At 39.1% G+C, this 25,623-nt stretch overlaps 2 protein-coding genes across 3 annotated transcripts in view; one reads left to right on the top strand and one right to left on the bottom strand.

Moving 5' to 3' along the window:
* Positions 1-1,774: 1,774 nt before the first annotated feature.
* On the top strand, positions 1,775-6,565 carry hapln2 (hyaluronan and proteoglycan link protein 2). The gene is made up of 6 exons (XM_005472777.4): positions 1,775-2,026; positions 2,164-2,268; positions 3,030-3,386; positions 3,772-3,888; positions 3,979-4,161; positions 5,838-6,565. The coding sequence occupies exons 1-6, from the start codon at positions 1,993-1,995 to the stop codon at positions 6,113-6,115; spliced, it is 1,074 nt and encodes a 357-aa protein (XP_005472834.1). The 5' UTR covers positions 1,775-1,992; the 3' UTR covers positions 6,116-6,565.
* A 1,949-nt stretch (positions 6,566-8,514) lies between these two features.
* bcan (brevican) overlaps positions 8,515-25,623 on the bottom strand; it is a 28,407-nt gene continuing 11,298 nt past the window's right edge. Inside the window, exons 3-15 of one of the 2 annotated variants that reach the window (XM_013264845.3) lie at positions 23,977-24,384; positions 19,538-19,712; positions 18,999-19,126; positions 18,574-18,867; positions 17,481-18,347; positions 15,608-16,339; positions 14,027-14,266; positions 12,926-13,030; positions 12,639-12,797; positions 10,920-11,002; positions 10,581-10,725; positions 10,293-10,475; positions 8,515-9,723 (exon numbers count right to left, since the gene is read on the bottom strand). In XM_013264845.3, coding sequence (XP_013120299.1) covers positions 9,608-9,723; positions 10,293-10,475; positions 10,581-10,725; positions 10,920-11,002; positions 12,639-12,797; positions 12,926-13,030; positions 14,027-14,266; positions 15,608-16,339; positions 17,481-18,347; positions 18,574-18,867; positions 18,999-19,126; positions 19,538-19,712; positions 23,977-24,384 — 3,635 coding nt within the window. In that variant the 3' untranslated portion in view covers positions 8,515-9,607. The remainder of the gene's footprint in view (positions 9,724-10,292; positions 10,476-10,580; positions 10,726-10,919; positions 11,003-12,638; positions 12,798-12,925; positions 13,031-14,026; positions 14,267-15,607; positions 16,340-17,480; positions 18,348-18,573; positions 18,868-18,998; positions 19,127-19,537; positions 19,713-23,976; positions 24,385-25,623) is intronic. The other variant, XM_005472778.4, reaches the window with a different exon arrangement.

The following is a 25,623-nucleotide window of genomic DNA, read 5'->3' as shown; positions in this document are numbered from 1 at the left end:
CCAAGCAACATTCAGCTATCCCTTTAAATGCAACCAGAATCTGAAGAACAAATATCCTGATGATTTTGTTTCTTCTGTTCTCTGATAGAATTGGTGTAGTTGCCCCAAAATGGCATAACATTATTTTTCTTTTCATAGACAGGAGATCAACACTCACAAAGACCATGAAAGCCTGCACAAAATGGCATGCAGTCAAGTGAAAAAGAACATTTTCATAGGAGTTCATGCACTTGATTAACTGATCATCAACAAGTGTGATCTCCTATATATAAGCAGACGTCTATGTAGTTTGCTGAAATGGAACATTCAGGTCTGTGTTAACACAATGCAAGGCTCTTCACAGGCGTTGATATCCCAGCAGTTCACCCCAAAGAGATTCTACAGGCTTTAGTTTACATGCTAAATATTAAACTTATGAGAGAACAATTATAAAACAAGCCTGAATATGCTGGACTTGTTGGGAGGGTTATCAGAAGAAAGCTTGTCTCTATTAGGAGCATGACTGCATAGCATAGATTTGAAAACTTTGATTTGAATAAATCAAAAGACCTCTGGAACAGTGTTGTTTGGGGACACCAGCCACAGGACACATTGAGTCAACCATGAACTCTTCTGTATACCAGTTGAATGTGAGGCCAGGTAAAGCTTTGTTTATCAGCAGGCAAAGTTACTGAAATAAGAAAGAATCAAAGTGATGTAATGATCCAATCAAAGTGTAGAAGATAGCTGTGCACAAAAGAATACCTTCAAACCTTAACAAACTGAAGCAACGTAATAAATGCATTGGTACTGTATATGGAGAGAGTTCTGTAGAGCCACTTGGTTGTTGTCACCTAGAGGTGTTTGTGTGAATACTAATTGGAGGACATGAAAGAGTCCCATTGATGACGGAGCACAATGGGGAAGCAACACAAGCAAAAACAGAAGAATCCCATCATTTAATCTTTTTTCCACATTGGACCGTGTTTGTGTGTCTCCTGCCTGCTGTCACTGTGTGGAGAACATGACCCTCACAATGCTGCCCTTGTGCCGAGGACTGTGGTGGAATAGGAAACTAGGTCCGACACAGCTTCCTCTCCCACTGCCCCCAGAGCCATGTGGGCAATAACAAAGATGGCTCAATGCGCACTATAGTGCTCTTTGGCAACGACCTTATGGGAAAGGTTAGAATACACAGGCTAACTTGTTGTCTACAGGGTTCAGAGATGGCTCATCACTCTGTGCACTTTATTGTACAATATGTTTTTTGACAGCACAAAGGAATGTAAGAAAAGTCTGCAGATTTGATGAAAGTTAATACTTTTCTTTGTTTTAATGTGTAATTTTAAGGTTTTCCTTCTTAAGTGTTCTTAAGACGCAACACACAAAACTTATCTTTGTATATATTCATTGTTTTTTCAGTCATTTCAAACAGGAATTTAATAAGATTATAGTTTACAGATACTTTGCTATCTGGTAATTGATCAATTAATACTTTAATGGGCAATTAATAAATAATGCATGTGTTCTAAAGGTAACATCTACCACTGACAAGTTTAGAATGTGTCAGCTCTCTTTGCATTTTCAAACAAGGCATGTTTTACAAGTCAGTGTTTGCACCTTGACCTGCAATACCAAAATGTAGAATTTTAGGTGCTAATGTTTCATTCATAGTTATAATCCTCTGAAAAACTTTTTGTTTTTCATATTTTGTCTCATATTTAATAAAAACAAAGAAAGAATGACTATAAACAAAAACAGACAGAAAGCTTTTGAGTGTCAGATCTTCATATGGTTACAAGAGTCCAGTTTACACACTGTTGATTACAGAGTGGACCATATGACCAGAGCGAGGGGAGAGAGGGAGTAAGAGTTAGAGACTGATGACAGATGAACATTTGATGATTGGACAGAGGACACAACAGAGATAAATAGTAGAGAAACAAAGTCAAGCTTTATCCAGAGAATTTTCTGATTGGACACTGAAAACATCGTGCTGGACGATGCTGGAGGATGACCGAACGGATGTATCTTCTCAATTACGCAGGTTTCTGTCTTTGCCTTTCCGATTAAAAATTTGGGAAACATTGAATTTAAAATTTACCTCTTAACTGGAAGTTTTATTGACTGATGATGCCAGGCTGTCTGTGAGAACAAAATATTCTGTTTTCTCATGAATCACAGGAGGAGGAGGAGTGACACCCTTCATAATGAACTGTGTGGTGATTCTTTTATTGATATCAAGGTGCTTCACCTGGTCTTCAGCTTTATATACCCCTGAGAGAGCAGGTAAAATCCCATTACTCTCACATGATGGGTGACGTTTTGGCAAAGCTTTGCAGTTATATATTCATGTACTGACCTGAGCATACTTTACATACCTGTTAATTTACTGCCTAACTTGCATCATTTTTGATGACTCAACCTGTGAATTTATCTGTGTAACAGAAGAAAAATAATTCATATTTGTGGATGTTATCAATATTGCCCAGTATTGAACTCCTGATCAGTTTGTTTTATGTAAAATGCAAATATGGGCTAAATTTCATCTTCAGCACAGTATTCATTATGAGGAGAATATTTTTTTATCAGTGCTGCAAAGAAAAGAATATATGTTACTGCATACAATGTAGAAGGCTACTTCTAGTCATAGATGGAGTGGAATTTATATACCACTACTCAATCGGAGCACTTAAAGTGCATCAGGGAGAACTTGGGGGTTTAGTATTTTGTTCAAAGACCCAACCAATCCAACCTTCTGGTTGGTACTGACCTGCTCTTAAAAATCATTACTGAATTAGATTGAATTAGATTTTTTTTTTCATGATTATCAATGTAAATATTTTTGCCAAAAATGTGTCTTGTGAAGAAAATTTTAAAGCTTTAACCTAAAAGGGTAAAAATAACTTTTGCACTGCAGAAAAATTACACTACACTGCTCGGTGTAGTGCAAACAAGTTGTTCTTTTACCCAAAAAAGTTGTCACAGTGGAGGTTGACATTAGTGTTCTATTTATGACTGACTGATACTTGACTTTCTTTCGCCCACAGCTTCCAAGAAACTAAAGTATCTTCTTGAGCCGCCTGTGTCTGCAGACGTCACTGGTCAAAGAGGAGATAATGTCACCTTACCATGTATCCTCAGAACCAAACCCAGCCATTACAAGGTTAAATGGACCAAAACTGAACCAGAGAAGGTTGGACCAGAAAATATTATCATGATATCCAATGCACATACATTCAAGCCATACGGCCATCTTGGACAGCGAGCTTCTCTGCGGAAGGCTCATGCCATGGACGCCTCCCTGCAGCTCGGCCGTCTTGAGCTGGAAGATGAAGGCACGTATCGCTGTGAGCTGGTCAATGGCATTGAGGATGAGAGCGTCACCATTACTTTGAGGATTGAAGGTAAAAAAAAGTTTGTATCTGCTTTTTCAGGATATCGGTACATGTCTGATTATTCAATTATTCATATGGTATACACTAGCTAAAAAAGGGTATTTCTGGTAAAATAGTGGTTTGAGCCATTGGTGGGTCATGGGGCAAAAACACATGAGAATAAAAAGGATTTTTTTGTAGAAAAAATAAGGTTTACCCATGTTTTTATGGTTCAACTTGGATCTTTTTTTCTCCTGCTTATCAAGAAGGGTCTGCCAGAAAAAAAAAATAGTCTGAGAACCGCTGATGTGAAAGATATACAGGCTATTTTGAAATGTTCTCATAGCTTCATAGGGGCACTCATTTTGCCAGGGCAGAGAAAAACCAGCACTGACAGCAGGCCTTCTATTTGTAGGTGTGGTCTTCCCGTATCAGAGTAAAGATGGCCGTTACAGATTCAATTACCAAGAAGCAAAAGAGGCTTGTGCCACGCAAGATGGCACATTAGCCACATACAGCCAGCTTTACAGAGGTACCCCACACACTGTTCAAAGCATGTATTCCCAATCAACAAATGCTATCTACTGCTTGTCCAGCTTTATTATTTTGTCTCTTCCTGCAGCTTGGACTGAGGGTTTGGACTGGTGCAATGCAGGTTGGCTCCATGATGGCACTGTTCATTATCCGATTATTCACCCACGACCAGTTTGTGGAGGCGAGTTGCCTTCAGGCATCCGCAGTTATGGCCCAAAAGATAAAAACAATGATCGGTTTGATGCTTTTTGCTTCACTTCACAGACATCTGGTAAGATAGGAAACAAACTTTTCTACTCTTCCATTTTTTTGCAAGTGTGGTTAAATATTTTTCAAATCTCAAACTGTTTGAAATATAGAATCACTGATCCGAATGCTATTATTTATTCCTGTTGTAATACGCTTGTCTAAAATCACAGCATTTTTTGGAGACCGTATCTTCAGAAAGAATTAATCAGCAGAAGCCGAGAGAGTCACATAACAAGGCGTGGAAGTCTTGAGAGGCTAGTGTATGTTTGCTCTTCATGTGGGAGTTCTTCAAAATAGAAAAGGAATCGAATAATACTAAGTCAGCTTCTTTAAGAAATAATTTAACACCAGATAAAGTATACAATGTCACACAATAGACTGTTTATAAAAGATGGACATAGCCACGTGACCATACCCAGTGGTTTTAAATCCCCATTTTGACTCCTGGAATGTTGGTTTTGTTAAACCTGAAACAGCCTATTTTATTTGAGAGGGTGGAGTGTGAAGTTAATTTAACCCACCAAAACTGAAACACAAGCTTCATGTACCACACAGCAACAAGTTGTATTTTGTGTAATTCAATAAAAATGACCCAAGTTCTCTATATCAGCACTCAACAAAACAAGTAAATTACTGAAATAGAAAAAAACTGTCACTCATCTTACAGCTGTTACCAGTTGAGAAACAGCCTTGGGTGACTTTTCCAAGAAATGCAGGTTTTAGCACTTCCTCATCCTGCCTTAGGCACTCCTGTAGGCTGTATGCACTCTTGGTTACACCCTTAATTATGAGAAAACAATTCTGAACTTCTATGAATCAAAGTGACAAAATAAACTGACTCAACCCAGAAGAATCCTTAGAAAATATCATCTTTTTTGTATACAGTTATACAGTTTAACAAATGTATTAAACCACCAGAAAAAAAGTCATAAAAACAAGAAAATTCAAATATTTTAAAAGTCTTTTAGTCATTTTTCAACTAAAAATAACTGGGTTCACTGAACTTAATTCACATTTTTCTCATTTAGGCTGAAACACGGCTTAACTGTAAAACAGCAAATTCATAAGCTATTACTATTATTTTAGCATGAAATGATTAACTATTACAGAAATATAAAACGTGATATTGTTCATTATCAGTACTGTTAACATTACACTGGGTGGTGGCATAATAAATTTGTGAAGCACTGTATATCGTGCAGTTAAAAATCTATGCAGTGATTATTTTTTTAAAAAGAGTTCCCCCTTTAGAAACCCGAGCAGTGCACCTCAAACACACCCAGGTCCCAGAAAGTCACCACACTTTGGATTTCTTGGTAATGCCAGTAGAGCCATGGTCTACAGGGCGTTGCTTCTTAATTTTTTATTGATGATTGTTTATGGTTGAGTGCAGTGATACTGAATCCGGATTCTCAGTAGAAATAATGTGACCTTTAATACCTACCACACAAAAGCAGTATTGATAGTAGGTGCTGTTGTGACATGATGGAAACACGTTCAGTGGGAAAATGCTTGTTTGTCTCTCCAGCTGGAAAGCCCTACTGATACTCCCACTCTTACTGTTGAAAATATGACAGACATGTTTGGACTTGTAAAACAATAAGGACTTTTAAACAGTTGCAGATTTTCTTTTTGTCAGCATTTAAATAATTACCTATTCTCTATATCTCTTTCTACAAATGTTTCCTGCTCCCACAGGCTCCGTCTTCTACATAGCAGGGGCTTTCTCCTTCGAACAGGCCGGACGCACTTGTAAAAATCAGGGAGCTGAGATGGCATTGGTTGGCCAGCTTTATGCTGCCTGGCATTTCCGTAAGTTTGACCAGTGCGATGCCGGTTGGTTAAAAGATGGCAGTGTTCGGTTTCCCATCAGCAACCCCAGGGAGCGCTGTGGAGGCATCCCAGAGGCAGGAGTACGGTCATTTGGATTCCCAGACAAGAACACACATGTTTACGGGGTCTATTGCTATAGGTAATCCAAGAGCACGACTAAGAAAGACAGAGAAACCTGAGAGACCACAATACATACAGCTTTATATACCAAAAGATTGTCCCAAATAAGAAAGTTTATATCTGAGGCTACAGACACTTTGCACTATTGTTATTTTCAACATTATAGTAAAGTAACTATGACTGGGTATAATAATGATTAAAAATAACTAAAAGAATGAAAGTTCGTGGAAAGTTCAACAACTAGTAGATTGCAGGCAAATGTTATAAAATAATGTTTATATGCACAATCATCTATCACTAAGCCTTTAATAATAACAGCTCTGCAAACACATCATGTGTCTGTTTAACATAACTCTGACTTGCTTTTATATGAGCATATTCTAAGGAGAATAAACACAAAGGATGAACTGATTTATGTGTAAATTAATGATACATAATTTAATTTACTGAATAAAAAGATGACCTGTTATCAGTTTGGATGTTTTTGTATATTTTTTCCTTACTTTCCAAAAATATCTCAGCTGCTGGAGCCTCTGTCCTTATTTATCATAGTGCCTGGATGTAGCCTACCTTTAAAATATTCATTTTTGACATGCATCTAGATGCCATCAGTCCTTGGAATATAAATGAAGGAAGGAGTAGCCTCTTTCAAAACTGCACAGATAAGGTCATGATGTCAAGATGTTAATGATTTAAAGTAGCAGCAACAAGTTACATTACAGTTTACTGTTAAGTTTTCAGTTTCAGTACAGCTGCTAGGTTTCAATGTGGGTCCAAGGGTGTAAGGGAAAGCTTCCTGCCTCAACAGTGCATTGAAAGAAAATATTAAAGCAAGGAGGGACTTATTTAATGAGCCTTGCAATAGAAGTTAAAATAACACGAATTATACATTTTTACACATATTTATGAAAAATATATACAAATAAAAAATATAAAATATAGCAGTGATCTGCACTCCTATTAAATGTTTAATGAGTACCGAGACAGTCCGGTAGCCTTATCCGTTTGTCTACATGAAATTTCTCTGATTTCAGTGTTGGTACTTTCCCTCATCTAAAGAAATACCAAAATTAAAGGGAATCACTGATGTCCCCTTCAAGAAAATGTTAACATAGTTTCCACATGGTGTTTAAATCAGTTAAACATGTTAGAAAACAAAACAAACTGTGTCTGATTAAATCTGATTAAAGCTGGTGTGACTCACACTTTGATGGGACCTTATCTATATGTAAATTGTATCTATACATTCTTAAGAGAAATAAAAAAACACTTCCAAAGAAGTTCCCACCTCTTCCTCCTTCTCTTATCTCCGCCTTCAAGCAAGAAAACAACAACAGATGAACCAGTCCTGTGAAAAAATGAAGAAAAGGAAGCGCCCAAACAAAAGGGTTACTCCAGGTCAGTCAAAGAACCACAAAGCAAAGGCCCCATAAATGATGAGGGTCGCAATTACCAAAAAGGGGTGGGCAGCTGGCCCACAACATATTACTCCATATTATTTGGATCAATGATAAATTTGTCATCAGTGTACGCTATGGTGGGCAATCTTATGGCTACAAATGAGGGGAACTCCTAAATATTCACACTGTTTTTGAGACATAACATCTCTAGCAATAAACAATTTGACAACAACGCTTATCATGTTTGGGGTTTTTTTGTTGCTTGAATTTTTTTTATGTTCACTGTAATTAATGTTGTGGTTAGTTTTGTTTGCTATTATAACTAATATTACATGGAGGATATGTCTCAGTGGCAAGATTCATCAAGTTCAAATATTGTATTGCAAAATATACAGTTGACTCACAGTCAAGTGGGTAGCCAAGTCTAAGCAAAGAATTTCCAAATCTTCCTAATGCTTGTTGTGTTGACAAATGTCTAAATACTACAACTACACATTGCCTTGACTTGCCATTTTTAAGTTTGTTTTTCAAGCCCACACATTTTTTTGTACCCTTTTCGTAACCTATAATGATCTTGCTACAGAGTATACCACATCATTTCCTTTTATCTGAGATGCACTGCACTAGCCCTTATAACAGTTACACATTGAGATCTACTACCCACTTTCAGTTAAAACAGAACACACATGAAATCCCTTTTTAATAAAGGTGAAAGGTGAAAAAAGATTTTGTGTTTAGAATTCAGCAAAGTTATAGCAGCTTCAGAGAAATTTATAACAGTAAAACAAAATGTGTCCCTTTAATGAGCAGTTACATGCTCTTTCTCCCAGTAATGAAGCATTGTGCTATATTAGAGCAGAATAGCAGCACTTCCTCGAGTGCAGCTACTCTAAGGCCTCATTTGAATTTCTTTGATCATTAGATATGTGTGAGCTATCTTAGGTTTGACACATCTGGTGGTGTTTTCAAAATTAAAATTCACAGAAAACCGTCACTCATAAATAAAAACAAGGAATCAGTCAGACTGTAAGAACAACAGATTTTAGTGAATGTCAGACCAGCTGATGCTGAGAATCAATTCACACTTTGCTACATTTAACACCTATCAGAAACTCATCAAACTATCATGAACAGCAGTTTGTTACAAATATGTTAAAATTACAGTGTGTGGTAGCAGCAGTCAAATTCAAGAATTCAACATTGTCATTAAACAGGTTGATTTCAATGTCTGCTATTGTCACCTAAAACACAACAAAGGCCAGCTAGAACGGCTGATTGTGAAAGTATGTTACATCAGTAACAGTGTTACTAAGTCATAACTGGCTACAGTTACTGGTTCATAAATATTCCTTGATCTCTTAACTGCCCATATCGTATTAACAGCTTGGGTCAAATTTTTTTTTTATATCATCTACTTGGTACTTGGTTTCCATTTGATTTGGTGTATTTCAGGTATTGCAGGCTAATCATCATACATAGATATGCAAGACCTAATTGTTTCCATAATCTGCAATTATTGCTCTAATTATACCACAGATCTCTCATCTTCTAACTGATTCTAATTGATTTATATAAAAGTTGTCCACCAGCTTAAAAGTTGTCCTTCTGTATTAAAAGTAAGAATGTATTTCTTCCATACATACTCCAGCAAAAAATAGATTTTTTTCTTTTTAAACAGAAACCCATTTCTTCCAAAAAGGAGGAGGATGATTGTTGCACCAAAGTATCGTCTACTGATCCAAAATGCGTGTTGGATCCTACTTTATCTTTTGATAAGGTTCATTAGAAACTTATTCTGGGAATCATATTTTTTTCCATGCATGTCTAGATCGAACTGCATTTTCAAACAATATGAACAGATTTTTCTTGATTTCACAAACATTTTAGACACGCTTTGGTCAACACTGTAAAACGCATATTTAAATTAGAGCACTTTTCCAGAATTGTCCATTATTGTGGGAACTGTGACCTTGAACTGATATTAAAATGAATGACTTGTTTTATTCAGGGCAATTTAATGCAGAAACTGGGCAGGACTGACTTATAAGAAACAAGAAAAGTGTGAAAACAGGAGAAGGAATGTTTGATTTTTGTTTTAAATAAGGCAGGGTGGCTTTAAACATTCCAGTTAATGTCCCAGTAGAGCAGAGCTTCTTTCTCTGTGGCTGTACCCATGGCCTCCTCGCGCTGCTCAGCATGTACGGTAACTAGGTCCTCTTCTTCTGAATGAGCTAAATGTGCAAGAAAACAGGGAAAAAAGAAATGATTGCAGATGTTAAAAGACTGATTTACAATATTTTTAGACTTTTTTTTCCATGTCAGCTGCTTTAAATTAGTTTGTTCTCTATAATCTTTGTATAAATGAGCTTCCTGTGCTCAGCTGACACTCCTACGGCCTCATAATGGACAGTCTCAGCTGAATCTGAGATATTCTTTCTTGCCAAAAGTTGGTATGTTCAGTACACCTTAACACCTGCAGACACTTTTTTTTAGTCCCACTCTTGACCATTATATTACGTTACTTCTTGTGCTACAGAGGTCAATACATGCATGCCTGATTTTCTAGTATATTGTTCACTTAGAGTGAAGAAATTTATTTTTTAGGGACAAAAACTCGCAATGTTTCACGGATCTGATATCTGAAGATATTCTGTCTTAAGGCTTTTAGATAAAAATACCAGAAAAGTGTTTTTGTATTTAATTTACATTACAGTCACATATTACATGGCAGAAGCACGTGACGCGACTGTTTTATAGTAATAGGTGTAACTAATCAAGGTCAGACATATGACCAACTTACTTGGCATGCAGGTAATTTGAGGCTCTTCCCACTGGCCACCTGGCAGGCATTTAATGATAGGATTCATTTTCTGGACAAAATCCTCTTCACAGTAGTATCGCACTTTGGTGTTTGTCTCGTAACGCGACCGCTTTTTCCCAAACACCTTGGCATGGGGAACATGGGGGGGCTCACCACAGGAGGCTGTTGGAAACCACTTTGAGTCTTAGATCTTTACTTTTTTTTTTTTTTTAGAAAAGGAGTTTAAAATAGAAGGAATTAGGGGAGATTAAAATGAGGTGAACTCACTGACGCCCTTCTTGCAGGTGTATGACAAGTGGTAGTTGCATGGCACGTCACTCCAGCGGCCTCCATCATGCCACACCATCACCGCACAGTCCTCACCAGACAGGAAGTAGCTGTCAGGCTGGCCTTTGTACCAGTTTTCATAGAGCTGACAAAGAGAAGTGAGCAGATTTGAAATTACATAGTAATCTGTTTGATGTGCTCATTCTCACAGTCATAAATCAGGTGATTAAACAAACCAAATGTAAGAAAATCATGTTAAACAGCTGATAAATCCTCATGTACTTCATGTACTCATGTACTGAATCTCAAACAAGTCAGGTCAAAACTAATAAAACTCACCAGTGGGTTTCCATCTGACCAGCGGAAGTCTCCCTCAATGGTTCTGTCATTTAGTCCAATCCACTGATATTCTCTGTATTTTTCTAAAATTAGCATAAGAATATATGTATTACATATATTGTTTATTAAGTCATTGCACTTTTATTTTGAGGACAAGTTGTAGACAGTTTTCTGTTTGTTGTCAATTTTTTTTAAAATTAGTAAACCCTATTTTTACTCCTGAGAAACACTGCCTCTCTAAGATACTCTTCTTATATCCGATCACCTTTTGCCAATTAACATAATTAAATTATGTTTGTCCAGCTGTTTCTGTGTTCTACTGTGAATAATGCACTTTATGACATTTGCAAATCATTCTGTCTTTACGTACATTTTACACAGCATCACAACTCTTTGGGGAATTCGGGTTACGTTCATCTGCCCCCCCCCCCCCCCCCCCCCCTCCCCCACCCTCAGATCACAATTAAACATGTAATAAAAAAACAAAATGCTTCATGTTCCCAATTTAACATTTATGCACAGCATGTAAACAATATGCAGATATATTCTTCACACTTGCCAGCAAGAATAATTTGAATTAAAGTATGTTTTGTGAGAAAATTATGAAAGAAAAAAATCTTTTGTAGTACACATTCCTGCTTTAAAGTTCTCTGCTGTTTTGGGAAGCCAGCTGCTTTTCACATCCTTACATAACATTACGAGTATCAGTTAATAGGATCAGTACCCACTGCCTGCCGAGCACAAGGAGCCGCCACCACAGCGATGTCAGATAACTATGTCATCGCCCCTTAGCAAGACAAAATACCAACAGCAGCTTTGAGTCACTGCCATTTTCTTGGAGAGAAAAACACATTCCAAGTGATGAAAGACACGAGAGGTTATTGTTGTGTCTTGTCTGGAGAACATCTCAGCGCCTTGTTCCTAAAACAAACTCATGACTTTTCATTTTTTAATAGTTTGACTCATGTTGAAGCATGCAAAATGACTGGTTTGACATCTGCCTCAGTGTAGCAAGGCACAAAACCCAACTGCACAAAACCCAAATAGCACTCAGCTATTAGAAACAACAAAATTCATACTGTCCTTTGATTGGGAATGTGACTTTTTTTTTTTTTTTTACAATGAATTTTAGATTTTACGCGCGGAGAACAAAATACATTATGCATTATTGACCACTGTGCCAGCATCTACCAGTGTTTCTCCACTGGGATTAGGTTACTGACATCTGAAACAAATGAACAAAAATATTTGTACTTATTACAGAAAGTAACTTAATAAGTACCATTTAGTTTTTCATGAGAGCAACCCACATACTCAACTCTGCTGCTCAACTCACAAATGCTGGGAAATAAACAGGTTTTCCAACTGTATAGGATTTACTGCCAAAAAGCATTATTGCAACAAAGAAATAAATGCCCAAATACATACTTCCTTACTTTTTGTGACAGGTTTATTTTTTAAAGCCATGTAATTCAGTGTGTGCTTCTTAGACATGAATTGGATTTTTCAAGTAAGTATTTCAAAACTTTGCAAGATTACCCAGTGCAAACATTAAAAATATACAGACAATCTAAAAGTTTGTCATCATTATTTGTGCGATATACTTGACGTTTCTTCAGCTTCAAGAATCAACATTTAACTCATCCAGTCAAATTATGTTTTTGCTTCCTGATTACAAAATCTTTGAAAAGCGTATGAGTCACTTGAGTCATGTTTTACCATTGATGTAGTCCTGCTCCTCAGGAGTCATGACAGAGAGTAGATGCCCGCCGCACATCCGACAGTGCTGCTCAGCTGCCTCCCAGCTCTGCCGCTTGCTAAAATGACGATAACAATATCCCTGAAATTTCTCCCAGCCTGGCTCACACATCTCCAGGTCTGAGACAGAAGAGAAGAGAAAGGACAGAAAAATATCAAGAAATGTATTAAGTCTGAATAAGTAGAAAGGTTTGCTTATGTTTGGAAGATTGTACATCTGTATTTTCCGTAATTAGCTGGTGCTATACCTCTCTGGCAAAAGTCTCCTCCATAACCGGGTAGACAAAAGCATCTTAGCGATTCACCGTCAACACACGTGCCTCCATTCAAACAGGGATTCTCCAAGCAGGAGTCTGCAGATATGAGAAATGACAGTTATAACAGAGATCCAGAAATATTTCAGGTGTGTGCATTATTCTGTATCTGTGAAACTAATATTTTAGATTTTTTTTAAAAACTGCATGCTTCATTCATTGTATTAAATTGTCAGAGTCTATGTATACAAACATTAATTTCCCAGCCATTTTCTATATTAATGGGAATAAATTTCCACATATATTTTTTATTTTATTTACAATTATAAAACTTATTGCTTAAAAACTCAAAATACACTTAAAAAAAGGAACAGATTATAAAGATAAAACTAATTTTCAAATGTAAAACCCCTTCAAAGACACACCAGCAGAGGGAGCTGTTGCCACAAACATCGTTTCTCCAAATTAGTTACCAGTATTTACTCTGTTATTCTAATTTTAATATTGCAAGTCATTTAATGTCATTTTAAAAATGGGTTTCTTTAAAAAAAAAAAAAAAAAAACAATCTAAAATTTTTAATTGCCTGAAGTGATCCTGCACATTAAGAAAGAACATCCTTCATTCCAGACTTACGCATGAAATACAATATTTGAACTATAACCACAACAAAATCAACTCAAGGGATTTTACGTTAAACATTATGAGTCTCTGATGACATGACCTGGCTGTTCTTTACACTAAAATAACTAAGTTATGTAAATAACTAATCTAATCTAAACTAATAACTGATCCATCCGTTGAGTTGAGTCAGCTTGAAGTCTTAAACAGCAGTATAGGGCTGCGCTATATGATGAAAATCTAATATTGCAATATTTTTTTTGGCTATATCACAATACACGATATATATCGCAATATGTCTTGAGCCGCAGCGCCCCGGTACCGGGAGCAAGGGGGGTGAGCTACAGTTTAACCCTCTGTGCAGTGTAAAATAAACTCCACATTTGACATTTTCCTAATCACACCTTACTCTTCCCAAAACACTGATAAGCATCAGCTGCTGTTTCTATTAGCACTTCTTTCTGGAGTACAGATACCTGAAAAGCCTCCTTGTCCTGCAGCTGAAACTTTGGCAGCAGGCAGGGAGGCAGCCATGGCAGTCTGCTCATTCCCTTCAAAATACACAGGGTATATGGTGGGAGCAATGATAGTCATATCACTGTTGTCTGTGGTCAGTGCTGAACTGGAGGTCTCCTCCTCTTCAGGATGCCATGTGCATATTTTAACTGAAGGCTCATCTGTGCCGGTCACCTCCATACCACCATGGGATCCATGTTCTGCTGAGACATTTCACTACATGTTCACAAGTTCATTTTAAAATCAGACAACAACTTTCTTGGAGTTTGTGTAAGTTGTCTAGCTCTCCATGAGTAAATAAATATGTGGCTTATTAAAAACAGATATGTTCGGACTTCATTACAACTCACTATGTAAGACGGTAGAAGAGGTTACTGTTTGATAAACAAAATATTTTTGTGAAGTATCTAATAAAGGCTTTTAGAGGAGACATATTATCCACAATTTACTTTGCCACTGTTGCGTGCATAATTAGGTATCCCCACTGTGTTGAGACACACAAAACATGAGAAGATAATATTTCTTTGATTTCTTTCATTTAGGTCAGCAATCATATCTGTGAACCAATAAAATTTGCAGCTGTGGTGGCAAGCACAGCACTCCATCCATAAATACATATGCCTGAAAAGCAAGCACTCATAAATCGAAGACAAACTAAGGCAGTTTACCATTGTTATTTCACTGCTACAGCCACCAGAGCATGTCAAATGCTGTGCTTTTACTGAACGAGCAAAACTGGGTCTTTACACACTCCAAGTATTTAGAGGACATTTGAAGAACAGAAGATCCATTGATTTACTATTATTTTGATAGAAAATGGAAAATCTTAAGTGTGGCTAATGTTACCATTACCTTCACAGGCCAAAGATATGCCAAAAAAAGTCAAGAGGTAGGTTACAACTTTTGCTTAATAGGTTAATAGGGCACAATGTCCTGCTGTTAGAGTGATGTTACCAAGGAAGAATGACCCTGAGGTTCATTGATGCTTAGATGGAGTGGCACATGCAGTAGTCACAACTGTCAGAGCAGAACATTGCTTGATCTCTTCTAATAGAGGTTTTCTCATCTACATTTTTTTCTTAGTTTCTTGTGACTGAAATGTGACATATAGTCTAATTAACCATCCATCAGTCATAAGCCGTTTTCCATTTTTCTATAATAATACTATGTCTTACACATGACTTATGAAAGGCAGTGATTCTATACAATGGTGACTTAAAAAGTAAAAGTTCATCATTAAAAGGTTATCATCAATGTCAACCATCCATGTCAACTGAAGGAGCTGCTACTCCCATTGGCTGCTCTACTGTGTCTGACAGAGATGTTATTGTAACAAACAGCAGCTCTTTTGGAGTTATAGCTAAAAACATGTAAAAACAAAAACAACAACAACAAAAACCTGAATGGCACAGGCCTATAAACAAGGGTTTATGAATGATCTGCATGGTTTCCTCAGCTAAAACTCACAATACACATACTGGGAACATGTGGGCCCTACATTTATTTGTTAGAAAGGGGTGTTGGACCCTTTTAAACTTTACCATTAATGGTCCCGGTGTTGATCTCTTGCTCGTTAGAAGCATCATCAGTTTCCTCAGGAGCAGCAGGAGGCTCGGCGCTATATTCTCGATCAGACCGAGACTCCTGTGGTGTGGCGGGAGAAAGCTCAGGTTCCCAATTGGGTGTGAGTGTTAAATGAGGGATCAGAGTGATTTTTATCTCTGAAAGAGGTGCATTCGTGCCAGCATCACCATTAACTCCTTCTGAATTGGTGTCCCCTGAGTTTTCTGGGTTTTCTCCTGACGATTTACCTGGTCCTTCTGTGACATCTTTTTCGGTCCCCTCTTGTGCAATATTTGTGATATTTGGGGCTGTGCGGAGGATAATCACTGAGTTGTCTCCTAATCCCTCCATTTTGGGTTTATCCTGAATGTCGTCCAAAGGCTCAGCCCCAGATGAAATGTTGCTTTCTGGTATGTAGGTTATTATCTCTGAACTGGCTTCAACTTCAACCGGAGGAGGAGATAAGGTTGCAGAGATTGGGGATCCCAACAATAAGACAGGTTGGTTTTTTAGAACAGGAGCGTCGATGCTGGAACCTATGTCGTCTGAGAAAGTGATGACCTCTGCAGCTGAGATTACAGTTGGAGGGTTGTGTCCACTCTGCTCTGCCAGATCATCTGTTGCCACATCTCCTGAAGTGCTACTCAATTCCTCAGCACTATGGTCAATTGACTCCATTACATCTGAGTGGGCTTGAGTAGGATCGTAACCTGCAAACAAAAAAAATATCTCTACACTTCTGAAGCAATTTAGACTCATAATGGGAAAACCACATGCATGGTATAATGCTAAAAACTAGTAAAGTAGCAAAGAAAAGTAACATTTTGGGTATTGGAAATTGTGTTTAAGATATACAGAATGTCACTGTGGGTTACTTTTTGTTGGATACAGACGTGGACAGGCAGATGGGCTGACAGTACACTTTAATGGTGCTCAGAAATAATGTAGCAGTATGCAATCGCTATAATGCTAATTGTGCTGTGGCGCAGGCAAACGTCAGAGCAACACATGTGTACCTCTGCACCAAGGAGGAGAGAAGCCAAGAAGTTTATTTATTACCCAATTCCAGCATGAAGAGAAAGTATATTAGTGGGAGATTACACAGCTGACCACATCTACATGAATTATTTAATCAGTGGATATAATAAATGGATACAGATCAACTAAAAGGTTTAAACTGTAGTAAACAACAGCTCTTTACTTGGTTCTTTATATATATAAATTATTTTAGCTGTGTAATTGTGTTTAAAAATAGTTAATTAGAACAGCAGGCCATTAAGATACAATGGCTAACCTAATCACCAGCTTTTAATGTACTGGCCCTGTGCATTTACTGCCTTGACATTTTGTATTGACACTTAATATCTTTCTACCTCCTGAGTTTTCATTTAGCACTACTACTTGGTCATTTTTTTTAAATTCTGCAGCCGCTTCCATTTTTTCTATTTATGTATTTAATTTATTCAACAAAAGCAGAACAATATACACACACACAATCTCTACCACTAGAGGAAGTAAACAAATTACAACCTTTAGAACTCTAGAAACTCTAGAAAGAGTAACTCTTAATGAAAATAGACTGCCATTTACTCTGAATGACTAATCAAACGACTTTAAACTACAGCTCTCATTTAACCATGTACTATTTTTTCTATATTTTACATATTTAACCACGTCTAATCCATGGCTAGTTTTAGAATCACAAGTTAACCCTTTTGGGAAGAAACCCCCAGACACAGATGGAGAATGACCGCAGCCAGGGTTCAAACCCTCCTGCTGTGAAGGCACAGTGCTAATCACGGCACTACGACCCGTCTTATGGGCTAAATTTCACATTTAAATCTTACTTACTTGAATCAAGGTTTGACTTAGTGACCACTTCGGTTATGGGAGTGGTGTCCAAATCGACTGTCACAGAATGTTCCTGTTCTTCATCTAGAGAATCATCAGCTGTACTATTTTCAAATGCTGGCATCGGGGAAGTGGCGTGAACATCTGTTACCTCAGTGTGGAGTGAACTCATCGCCACTGATATCTCCTCAATAGTACCAGTGCTGGCTTCTTCTGGCTGTTCTGAAGCATCATAAGAGGTGCTCACATAGACAAGCTCAGTCACTGAGGTATTTTCCTCAGGGACATATGGAGTGTGGTCCTTTCGCAAAACAGGTAAATGCCACTCTTGATGCACCTCATCAGCTCCAGATGTGGCATTACTAACTGGCACATCTGGATTTTCAGTCATAGAAATATGATGCTCTGTGGGTTCTCCGCTTTCTGGATCTGTCACATCAGTTATGGGTATAATGGAGTAATAACCAACTGTAACTACATTATCTGTGTTTGGAGAAGGGGATGAAATTATATACGACTCCTCGTGATCTGTGCCTGGATCCTCTTCAGGTGCTGGCTGATAGGACTCAGGGTAGTTGGCTTTCTTTACCAGTTCCCAAGTGTCATTGGTGGACATGTGCTCTTGGTGATCAGACAGAGGAGTTACAGTCTGAGGAATGTCTGCTGTCAATTGTGATATTGTCACTGTGTGAGCCTCGACAGTGCCCTGCTTTATTGGATTTGTAGTCTGGGCAACTCCGTCTGTCGTTGCTTCACTTTTGCTGACATCCTCCTGCGTAGACGTAGTTACAAAAACAATATCTTGGCCAATATCCTCTGGCTCAGTGGCTAAATCCTGGGGAGAATCTGTGTAGGGGCCATTATCACCTGGAGAAAGAAACATAATTTAAAAAAAAAAAAAAAAACTGAATTCACAATATCCCTATGTTTACTCTTCATGGCAATAAATGTAAAATGCCAAATTGAATTTTGTGTAATAAAGCTAAATTTCTTTTCTGTCATTTTTACCATGAAACTACCTGCAAAAGCACCGGCACTGAGGGGACAGAGAATAAACTCTGACAAATAGAAATGACACGACTTGCTCTCTTACTTCTGAAGCAGTAGACATCATGTCGAGAGTGGGTCTCAGGAAAGCCCGTCTGGTTGCTGTATCTGTAAACGGTTCTGACCCCAGGTTCACCACCTCCACAGCGCTCTCTAGGGGTGACAATGGGGTACCGCACACTCCCGTCTGCCAGCCATCCTGGGCTGCAGTGATTTAGTCCGTCATTCCAAGCTGCATAAAGCTGAGCAGTGGTGGCCAACTCTGCACCATGACTGAGACAGTAGGCCTTTGCCTCACCAAAGGTGAAACGCTGGGGGGTGGAGCCATGGAACACCTCACCTTTGATACAGAGAAACAGTAACGTTGACATGTTACTTTTGCTACAGTTTTACATACTAGGTCTAATAAAGCAGGCAATTATCACAAAGGCTATACTTTTGGTATTTTTGATCATTTAACAGTTGTCTTACCGTGAATATTCTCCACATAGCAGTACACGTCATACAGCTCATCAGGCTCTAATAGTCCATAGTTCCTCACTCCTGGCAAGGCATCCATGTCTCCAAAACAGCCCTCTCTTGGCATCTGAATGGGATATCTGTGGATGGAAATGCCAAACATCACTGAAGCACCGCTTCTTCTCTAATGGCAGCACTCTAAACATGGCACTTGTGTAAGTACATTCGTGAGTAGGTCTTGAAGAGCTGAAATGTCTGGTTTGAGATCAGATAAGTGACTCTCGGGTACTTGATGATCTCTGTGTTATAATGTGGAGAGCATATCAAATATTAGCTGTCTGAGTGGAGCACTATCATCCCCAGAATGACTGACCTCTACACTAAATGCTCTTTTTTCTACATAGAAAACAACAAGTCAATCTACAATGTCAGGCCTGATGTTTGTTTGGAGCTGAAGAAAGGATTTGGATTGATTGCAAATGTTCGCTGAAAACAACCTTGAATTAATTTAAATAAAATGCTTAAAAGGCCTTAAAATACCAGGTCCTCACCTCACAGAGTGGTCTGAGAGCCAGCCTGCATCACACTGCTCATATCCGCTGTTATAAGCAGCAAGTAGTTGCTCTGGGGTGGCGATGTCAGCCCCGATGTCCTCACAAGCCTCTTTAGCCTGCTCAAAGGTAAAAGCATAGCGACTGGATGCATCACGGTAGTGAAACACCACTCCTGCAAAAAAAAAAGGAAAGCTTTGCGAGATCTGTGCAGATCTTGTAAAACATGTAATACTAAACAAGCACTCACATAAACAGATTTTGCAAAGACTTTTACATTATTGCAGAGCACATTATCAACATGATAAAATAAAATCATAAAATTATAAAAAACTAACTTCACTAACTGTGATAGAATGCACTTTGCAGTTTAATCTTTTGACTTAGCTTTAAGATTCCTGTAAGATGGTCTCATTGACCATCAGTTGCTGTTCCAAAACATAAGTATTTTTAAGCTTAATTGGCTTCCGCTGAGCATATGCTGCTTGGCTACATGCTGAGAATGGCACCACTAAAACAAAAGATGGGCTGCATGTTGTATTCCCCATGATTGGGCTTTGTCTTGGACATTAAAAGGGGACATGAAACGCTACACATATAAAGGCTAATATACACCGTTGAGCCCTGCTGTTAAAACAGACATAAGTGTAACACTGTCTGTGAAGCTGGTTTTAAGAAATAAGTGCTTAAAGTTTTAAAAACATGTTTACCACCATCTTGTGTCAGTGCGTGTGTCATGACATCATGCGGTTGGTTGGTTGTGGCTAATAGACTTAGTTTATGTTAGCTAAATAGTGATAGAATCAATAACTCAGTGGAAAACAAGGACTAATGTAAGTCTATGAGCCGCAGCCAACCATCCAACTAGAAGACGGTGGTAAACTTTGACTTTAAGGACTTATCCAGCTTTAATCCAGCATTAAATCTACGTCGGTTTTTGAGAGCAGGGCTCAGTGGTGTATATTAACCTTTATATGTGTAGTGTTTCATGTCCCCTTTAAATTAATTAAATGAAATCTGAACTGAATTCCTTTCTTCTGTTAACTATAAGAAGAAGCTGGTTTATTTCCTTAAATTTACATCCCAACAGCCCAACCTTATTGTGATCTTAGTGAGCAATACAATGGAATTCTTGTCATTATTTAATGCAAACTTCGTAAAAGCAGAATTCAGAGCCTGATATATTGGCTCACAAATTACTGTGGTCAGAATATCCATATTGTATTGATTTGAGAGGGCAAAGTCATTCATCACACATGCTGGAACTGTGCATACTATTGATACAGAAACAGGAGAGAAACTGCTTTTCTTCTGTTCTTTAGGGAATGGTTGACCTTATTCCTTTTCATCGTATTGACTGGAACACTTTTCTTTGACTCGGAGTCAAGACACACCTGACTTACAGCACCGACTCACTCATGCCTGGGCAAGGTCATTTCACTATTTTACTTGTCATTGTGACATTATTGCTTGTAGAATAACTACATGATGTGGTTCGCTCTGTTTATTTTAGTACAAAAGTCTTTTTTCTTGTCTGTGTAAAAAAGTCGTGCTTTGAAAAGCATCACGCACAGCAAAATGTACTAAAAATACATTGAAGGAGATGTATTTGCCATTCATCTAAAAAAATGTTGATATTTATTTAAAAAGGGAACGTGAAAAACCCTCAGGTTCCCAAAAAGTCATCTCTTTACATAAAGTCAGACTCCACTACAGGCACGTCAAATAAACTCCCCGTGCACAAATTTCTTGACAACAGCTAGATATAAACTCCAAATCTGCTAAACTTTCACCTCTGAACCAAAGTTAACCTGATTCTAGCCTTAAATGATTGGAATTATGTTTAATTCAATCGTTCCCTGTAGAGTGTTGAGACCAAAGACTGGATTTAGCTCAGAAAACAACATCCATGGACACATGATGCTGGGGCGATATCTGTCTAGTATATATCATTATACTGTTAAAAGTAGGACCATTTAGCAGCAAAAAAGATAAAAACAGGTAGCAAAACTTTGACTCCATATAAATATTTTTTTTCTCTTTAACCATCAGATGTGTAAATAAGTCACTGTTTCCAACAGATTCACGACTATCACTGATAGAAATTACGTTTGCATGTTATTCAAAACGAGCTGAACAACTTTTATGCTGGTTTTGAGCGAGGGAACCCCACAACCACAACCAAAGCAGACATGACGCCAGACCACCAACCTCTGACTCTCTCCCCCACCAATGTAGGAGCAGTGCTGAGCAGGATCAATGTCCACAAGGCTGCAGGTCCTGATGGCATCCCCGGGCGTGTTCTCAGAGCGTGTTCTGGGGAGCTTGCAGGAGTGCTCACAGACATATTCAATCTGTCCTTGGCCCACGCTGTGGTACCAGCCTGCCTCACATCCACCTCCATCGTCCCGATACCCAAAAACTCCAACCCATCTAGCCTCAATGACTACTGCCCAGTAGCACTCACCCCCATCATCACTAAGTGCTTAGAGCAGCTGGTCCTAGCACACTTCAAATCCTGTCTCCCCCCCCCCACCCTGGACTCCCACCAATTCGCATACCACCAGAACAGGAGCACAGAGGATGCAGTCTCCATCACACTGCACTCTGTCCTCTCATACCTGGACAATAACAACACCTACGCCAGAATGTTGTTCATAGACTTCAGTTCAGCGTTCAATACAATCCTCCCCTCACAACTCATCAGGAAACTGACAGACCTGGGCATCAGTTCCCTCATGTGCAAATGGTTACTGGACTTCCTGACCAACCGCCCCCAACATGTCCGGCTGGATAACCGCTGCTCATCAACAATCACAATGAACACCGGTGTACCACAGGGCTGTGTGATGAGCCCTTTCTCTACTCCCTCTTCACCCACGACTGCAGACCTGCCGATGGTTCTAACACCATCATTAAGTTTGCAGATGACACCACGGTGATTGGCCGATGAGGCCGCCTACAGGGAGGGGGAGGATTGTCTGGCTGAGTGGTGCGACACAAACAACCTGCTGCTTAACACTGAGAAGACCAAGGAGCTCATCGTGGACTACAGGAGGAATGCTGACCCACATCCACCCATCCACATTAAGGGGACGGCTGTGGAGCGTGTGAGCAGCTTCAAGTTCCTGGGAGTCCACATCTCCGAGGATCTCATCTGGACGACCAACTGCTCCAAGCTGGTCAAGAAGGCTCACCAGCGCCTCTTCTTCTTGAGGACTCTGAGGAAGAACCACCTGTCCTCAGACATCCTGGTGAACTTCTATCGCTGCATCATCGAGAGCATCCTGACCAACTGTATAACAGTCTGGTACGGGAACTGCTCTGCCTCGGACCGGAAGGCGTTGCAGAGGGTCATGAAAACTGCCCAGCGCATTGCCGGAGCACCACTTCCTGCCATAAAGGACATCTACAGGAAGCGGTGTCTGCAAAGGGCTGGGAAAATCATCAAAGACCCCAGTCACCCATCACATGGACTCTTCACCCTCCTGCCCTCTGGGAGGCGCTACAGGAGCCTCCAGACTAAGACCACCAGGTACCGGAACAGCTTCTTCCCCACAGCTGTCAGACTCCTGAACTCTGCCTCCTGACATCTGACCCACATTAAACTCATGGACTGAACATACACACACCCACAACCACCTACACACACACACAATGGACAACCGTACCCTCAAACACACAATAATAACATGGACCGAACCACCACTCACAACCACTAACACTTTATATGGCCTCTGTAGAAATTATCCACATATCTCACTTATCTTAACTGCACTACTGTATAATTCTGTGTAAATAATCATTCTGTACAATACGATAATTTATAATTCTACAACTCTTTATAACTTGCATAGTTCCCATTTCTGTATAGCTGTATATCTCATATTTCTGTATAGTTTTTTTTTTATTTCATATTATGTATATTTTTCATATTTATAGCCTGTACATAGCTTGTACTCACCACAGCCTGTACATACTTATAGTTATAGAATATTCATAACATACTTCATACCGTGTACATTATAACATACCATAATAGACCCATTTCTGTAATATACTTACATATCTATATTATTGCTAATATATATTGTAATATATCTATATCATGGCTAAAGCACTTCTGGATGGATGCAAACTGCATTTCGTTGCCTTGTACCTGTGACATGTGCAATGACAATAAAGTGGAATTCTATTCTATTCTATTCTATTCACTGTGTGAAAGCAGCTAAGAGTAAAGTAGAAGGAACAGTATATTTCTAAAATGACTTCAGAACTCACTGCACATGTTCATGGTATTTGGTCCATGGCCATTAATTCATAAACAATTTAAGTGCAGCTTAATTTTAAAAGTGAAATTCTTAGTATGTTCATTTATTGACAACATTATATTATGTTCTTGACTGACAGACTGATAAAAATATATATGTATGTCTCACCTTTGACCTTGACCTGCACAACATCATTAGCATCCTCGAGACCTTGCTGCACCTCACAGCGGTAAAAGCCAGTGTCGTTCTGCCTCACGCTCTCAAGACGCAGGGTGAGGTCAGCGGGGGAGTAGGCATAGTTGAACAGAGAGGCCCGTTCCTTGTAGGCCTCGCTGACCCTCACTCTGTCACCACGGGCCACCAGGATCTCTGTCTCCATGCCATGATTCAGGACACTCCATTTAATCCGGGGGACAGACAGCACGGCGTGGCGACCATTGGTAGAGGGGGATGGCGGAGGGTGTGCCAGAGACACCAGGCAGGGTAAAGTCAGAGAGCCACCGAGCACCGCAAACACAGGTTGGGTGGCGGGGATGGTTACATGGAGAAGCTTCGAATCATCTGAGAAGAGGCAAGCTTTAAAGTAACAAGTGACCTTTTGTAATGCACTCTAATTTTTTTTTGATAAGAATCAGATGAGAAGGTCAAGACCACTGTCATGTTTGTGTGTTAAGCACAGACATAAAGACAGAGCAGCTTTAGAACTCCCAGTTTTGTCCCTTGTCCCTTTAGGGATTGCCTGCAACTCAGTCTTTTCCTAGCATTGTCTTCCATCACCTCTGTATGTCTTCCTTTACTACATCCATGACTCTTCATTATCCCTCCTTTGCACATATCCAAACCCTAAGAACCATGCCTTTCTAACTTTGTCTCTAAAATCCTCAACCTTATGCCCCTCTTATATATTCATATCTGGTCACTGTACAACTCTGCTACCTTTAGCTTTACCTCCTGTCTTTTTGCTACCATATCCAAACCATGCATCATAGTATGTAGGTCTCACTGCCATCTTCTAAACTGTCCTTTTTCACTCTTGCTGCTATCCTTCTGTCACATATCACCCTTGACACACTCTCTTCTTCACCTCTTTTATGCAACGGCTGACCCCAGGCATTTAAACTCATTCACCTTCACTACCACGATCTCTGCATTATCTACCACTGAAGCAGTAGAGAGCAGTGATGTGGCTGTAGTGAACACATATTTCAAGGTGGATTCAGGGGAAAATGTAACTAGGCGTAGGGTGACCTTGGACGTGAAGAAGAGGTAGCGAGTGAAGGTAGATCCAAGGATTAAATGGTGGAAGTTGAAGAAGGAAGACTGTTGCAGGGAATTCAAGGAGGAAGAAATTGGGTGATATGGTAGAGTTACCAGATGAAGTGATGAAGGAAACTGCCAAGAAGGTGTTTTGTATATTCTTTGGACAAAGGAAAGTTGATAAGGAGACTTGGTGATGGAATGAGAAAGTACAGATAAGCATTGAATGGAAGATTTTGGCAAAGAAAAAGTAGGATAGTCAAGGAGATGAAGAAAGTGGATAGGAGTAATTCGAGGCTATGGTTTACAGCAAATAGAGAGGTGGTAAAAAAATGAAAAAGGCTTTTTATGTGAGGCTGGAGACTAAGGAAGGATAACTAGATTTGCACCATTTGGCTAGATAGACTGAACTGGAAAGGATGTGCTGGAGGTTAGGATGATTAAGGATATAGATGGTAACATACTAACAAGTGAAGAGAGTGTATTAAGAGTGTGTAAGGAGTAGTTTGAGGAACTTATGAATGAAAATGAGAGAGAGAATAAGCTAAATGGAGGAAA

Source organism: Oreochromis niloticus, linkage group LG11, assembly GCF_001858045.2.
Source record: "Oreochromis niloticus isolate F11D_XX linkage group LG11, O_niloticus_UMD_NMBU, whole genome shotgun sequence".
Lineage (NCBI taxonomy): Eukaryota > Metazoa > Chordata > Actinopteri > Cichliformes > Cichlidae > Oreochromis > Oreochromis niloticus.
This window is presented reverse-complemented; position numbering and strand designations above follow the sequence as displayed.

Bases quoted from the DNA above. Each gene is read 5' to 3' on its own strand.
- hapln2 (XM_005472777.4), top strand. From the start codon at position 1,993: ATGACCGAACGGATGTATCTTCTCAATTACGCAG. The intron at 2,269-3,029 runs GTAAAATCCCAT...TTTCGCCCACAG, and splicing joins ATATACCCCTGAGAGAGCAG to CTTCCAAGAAACTAAAGTAT. The intron at 3,889-3,978 runs GTACCCCACACA...CTCTTCCTGCAG, and splicing joins ATACAGCCAGCTTTACAGAG to CTTGGACTGAGGGTTTGGAC.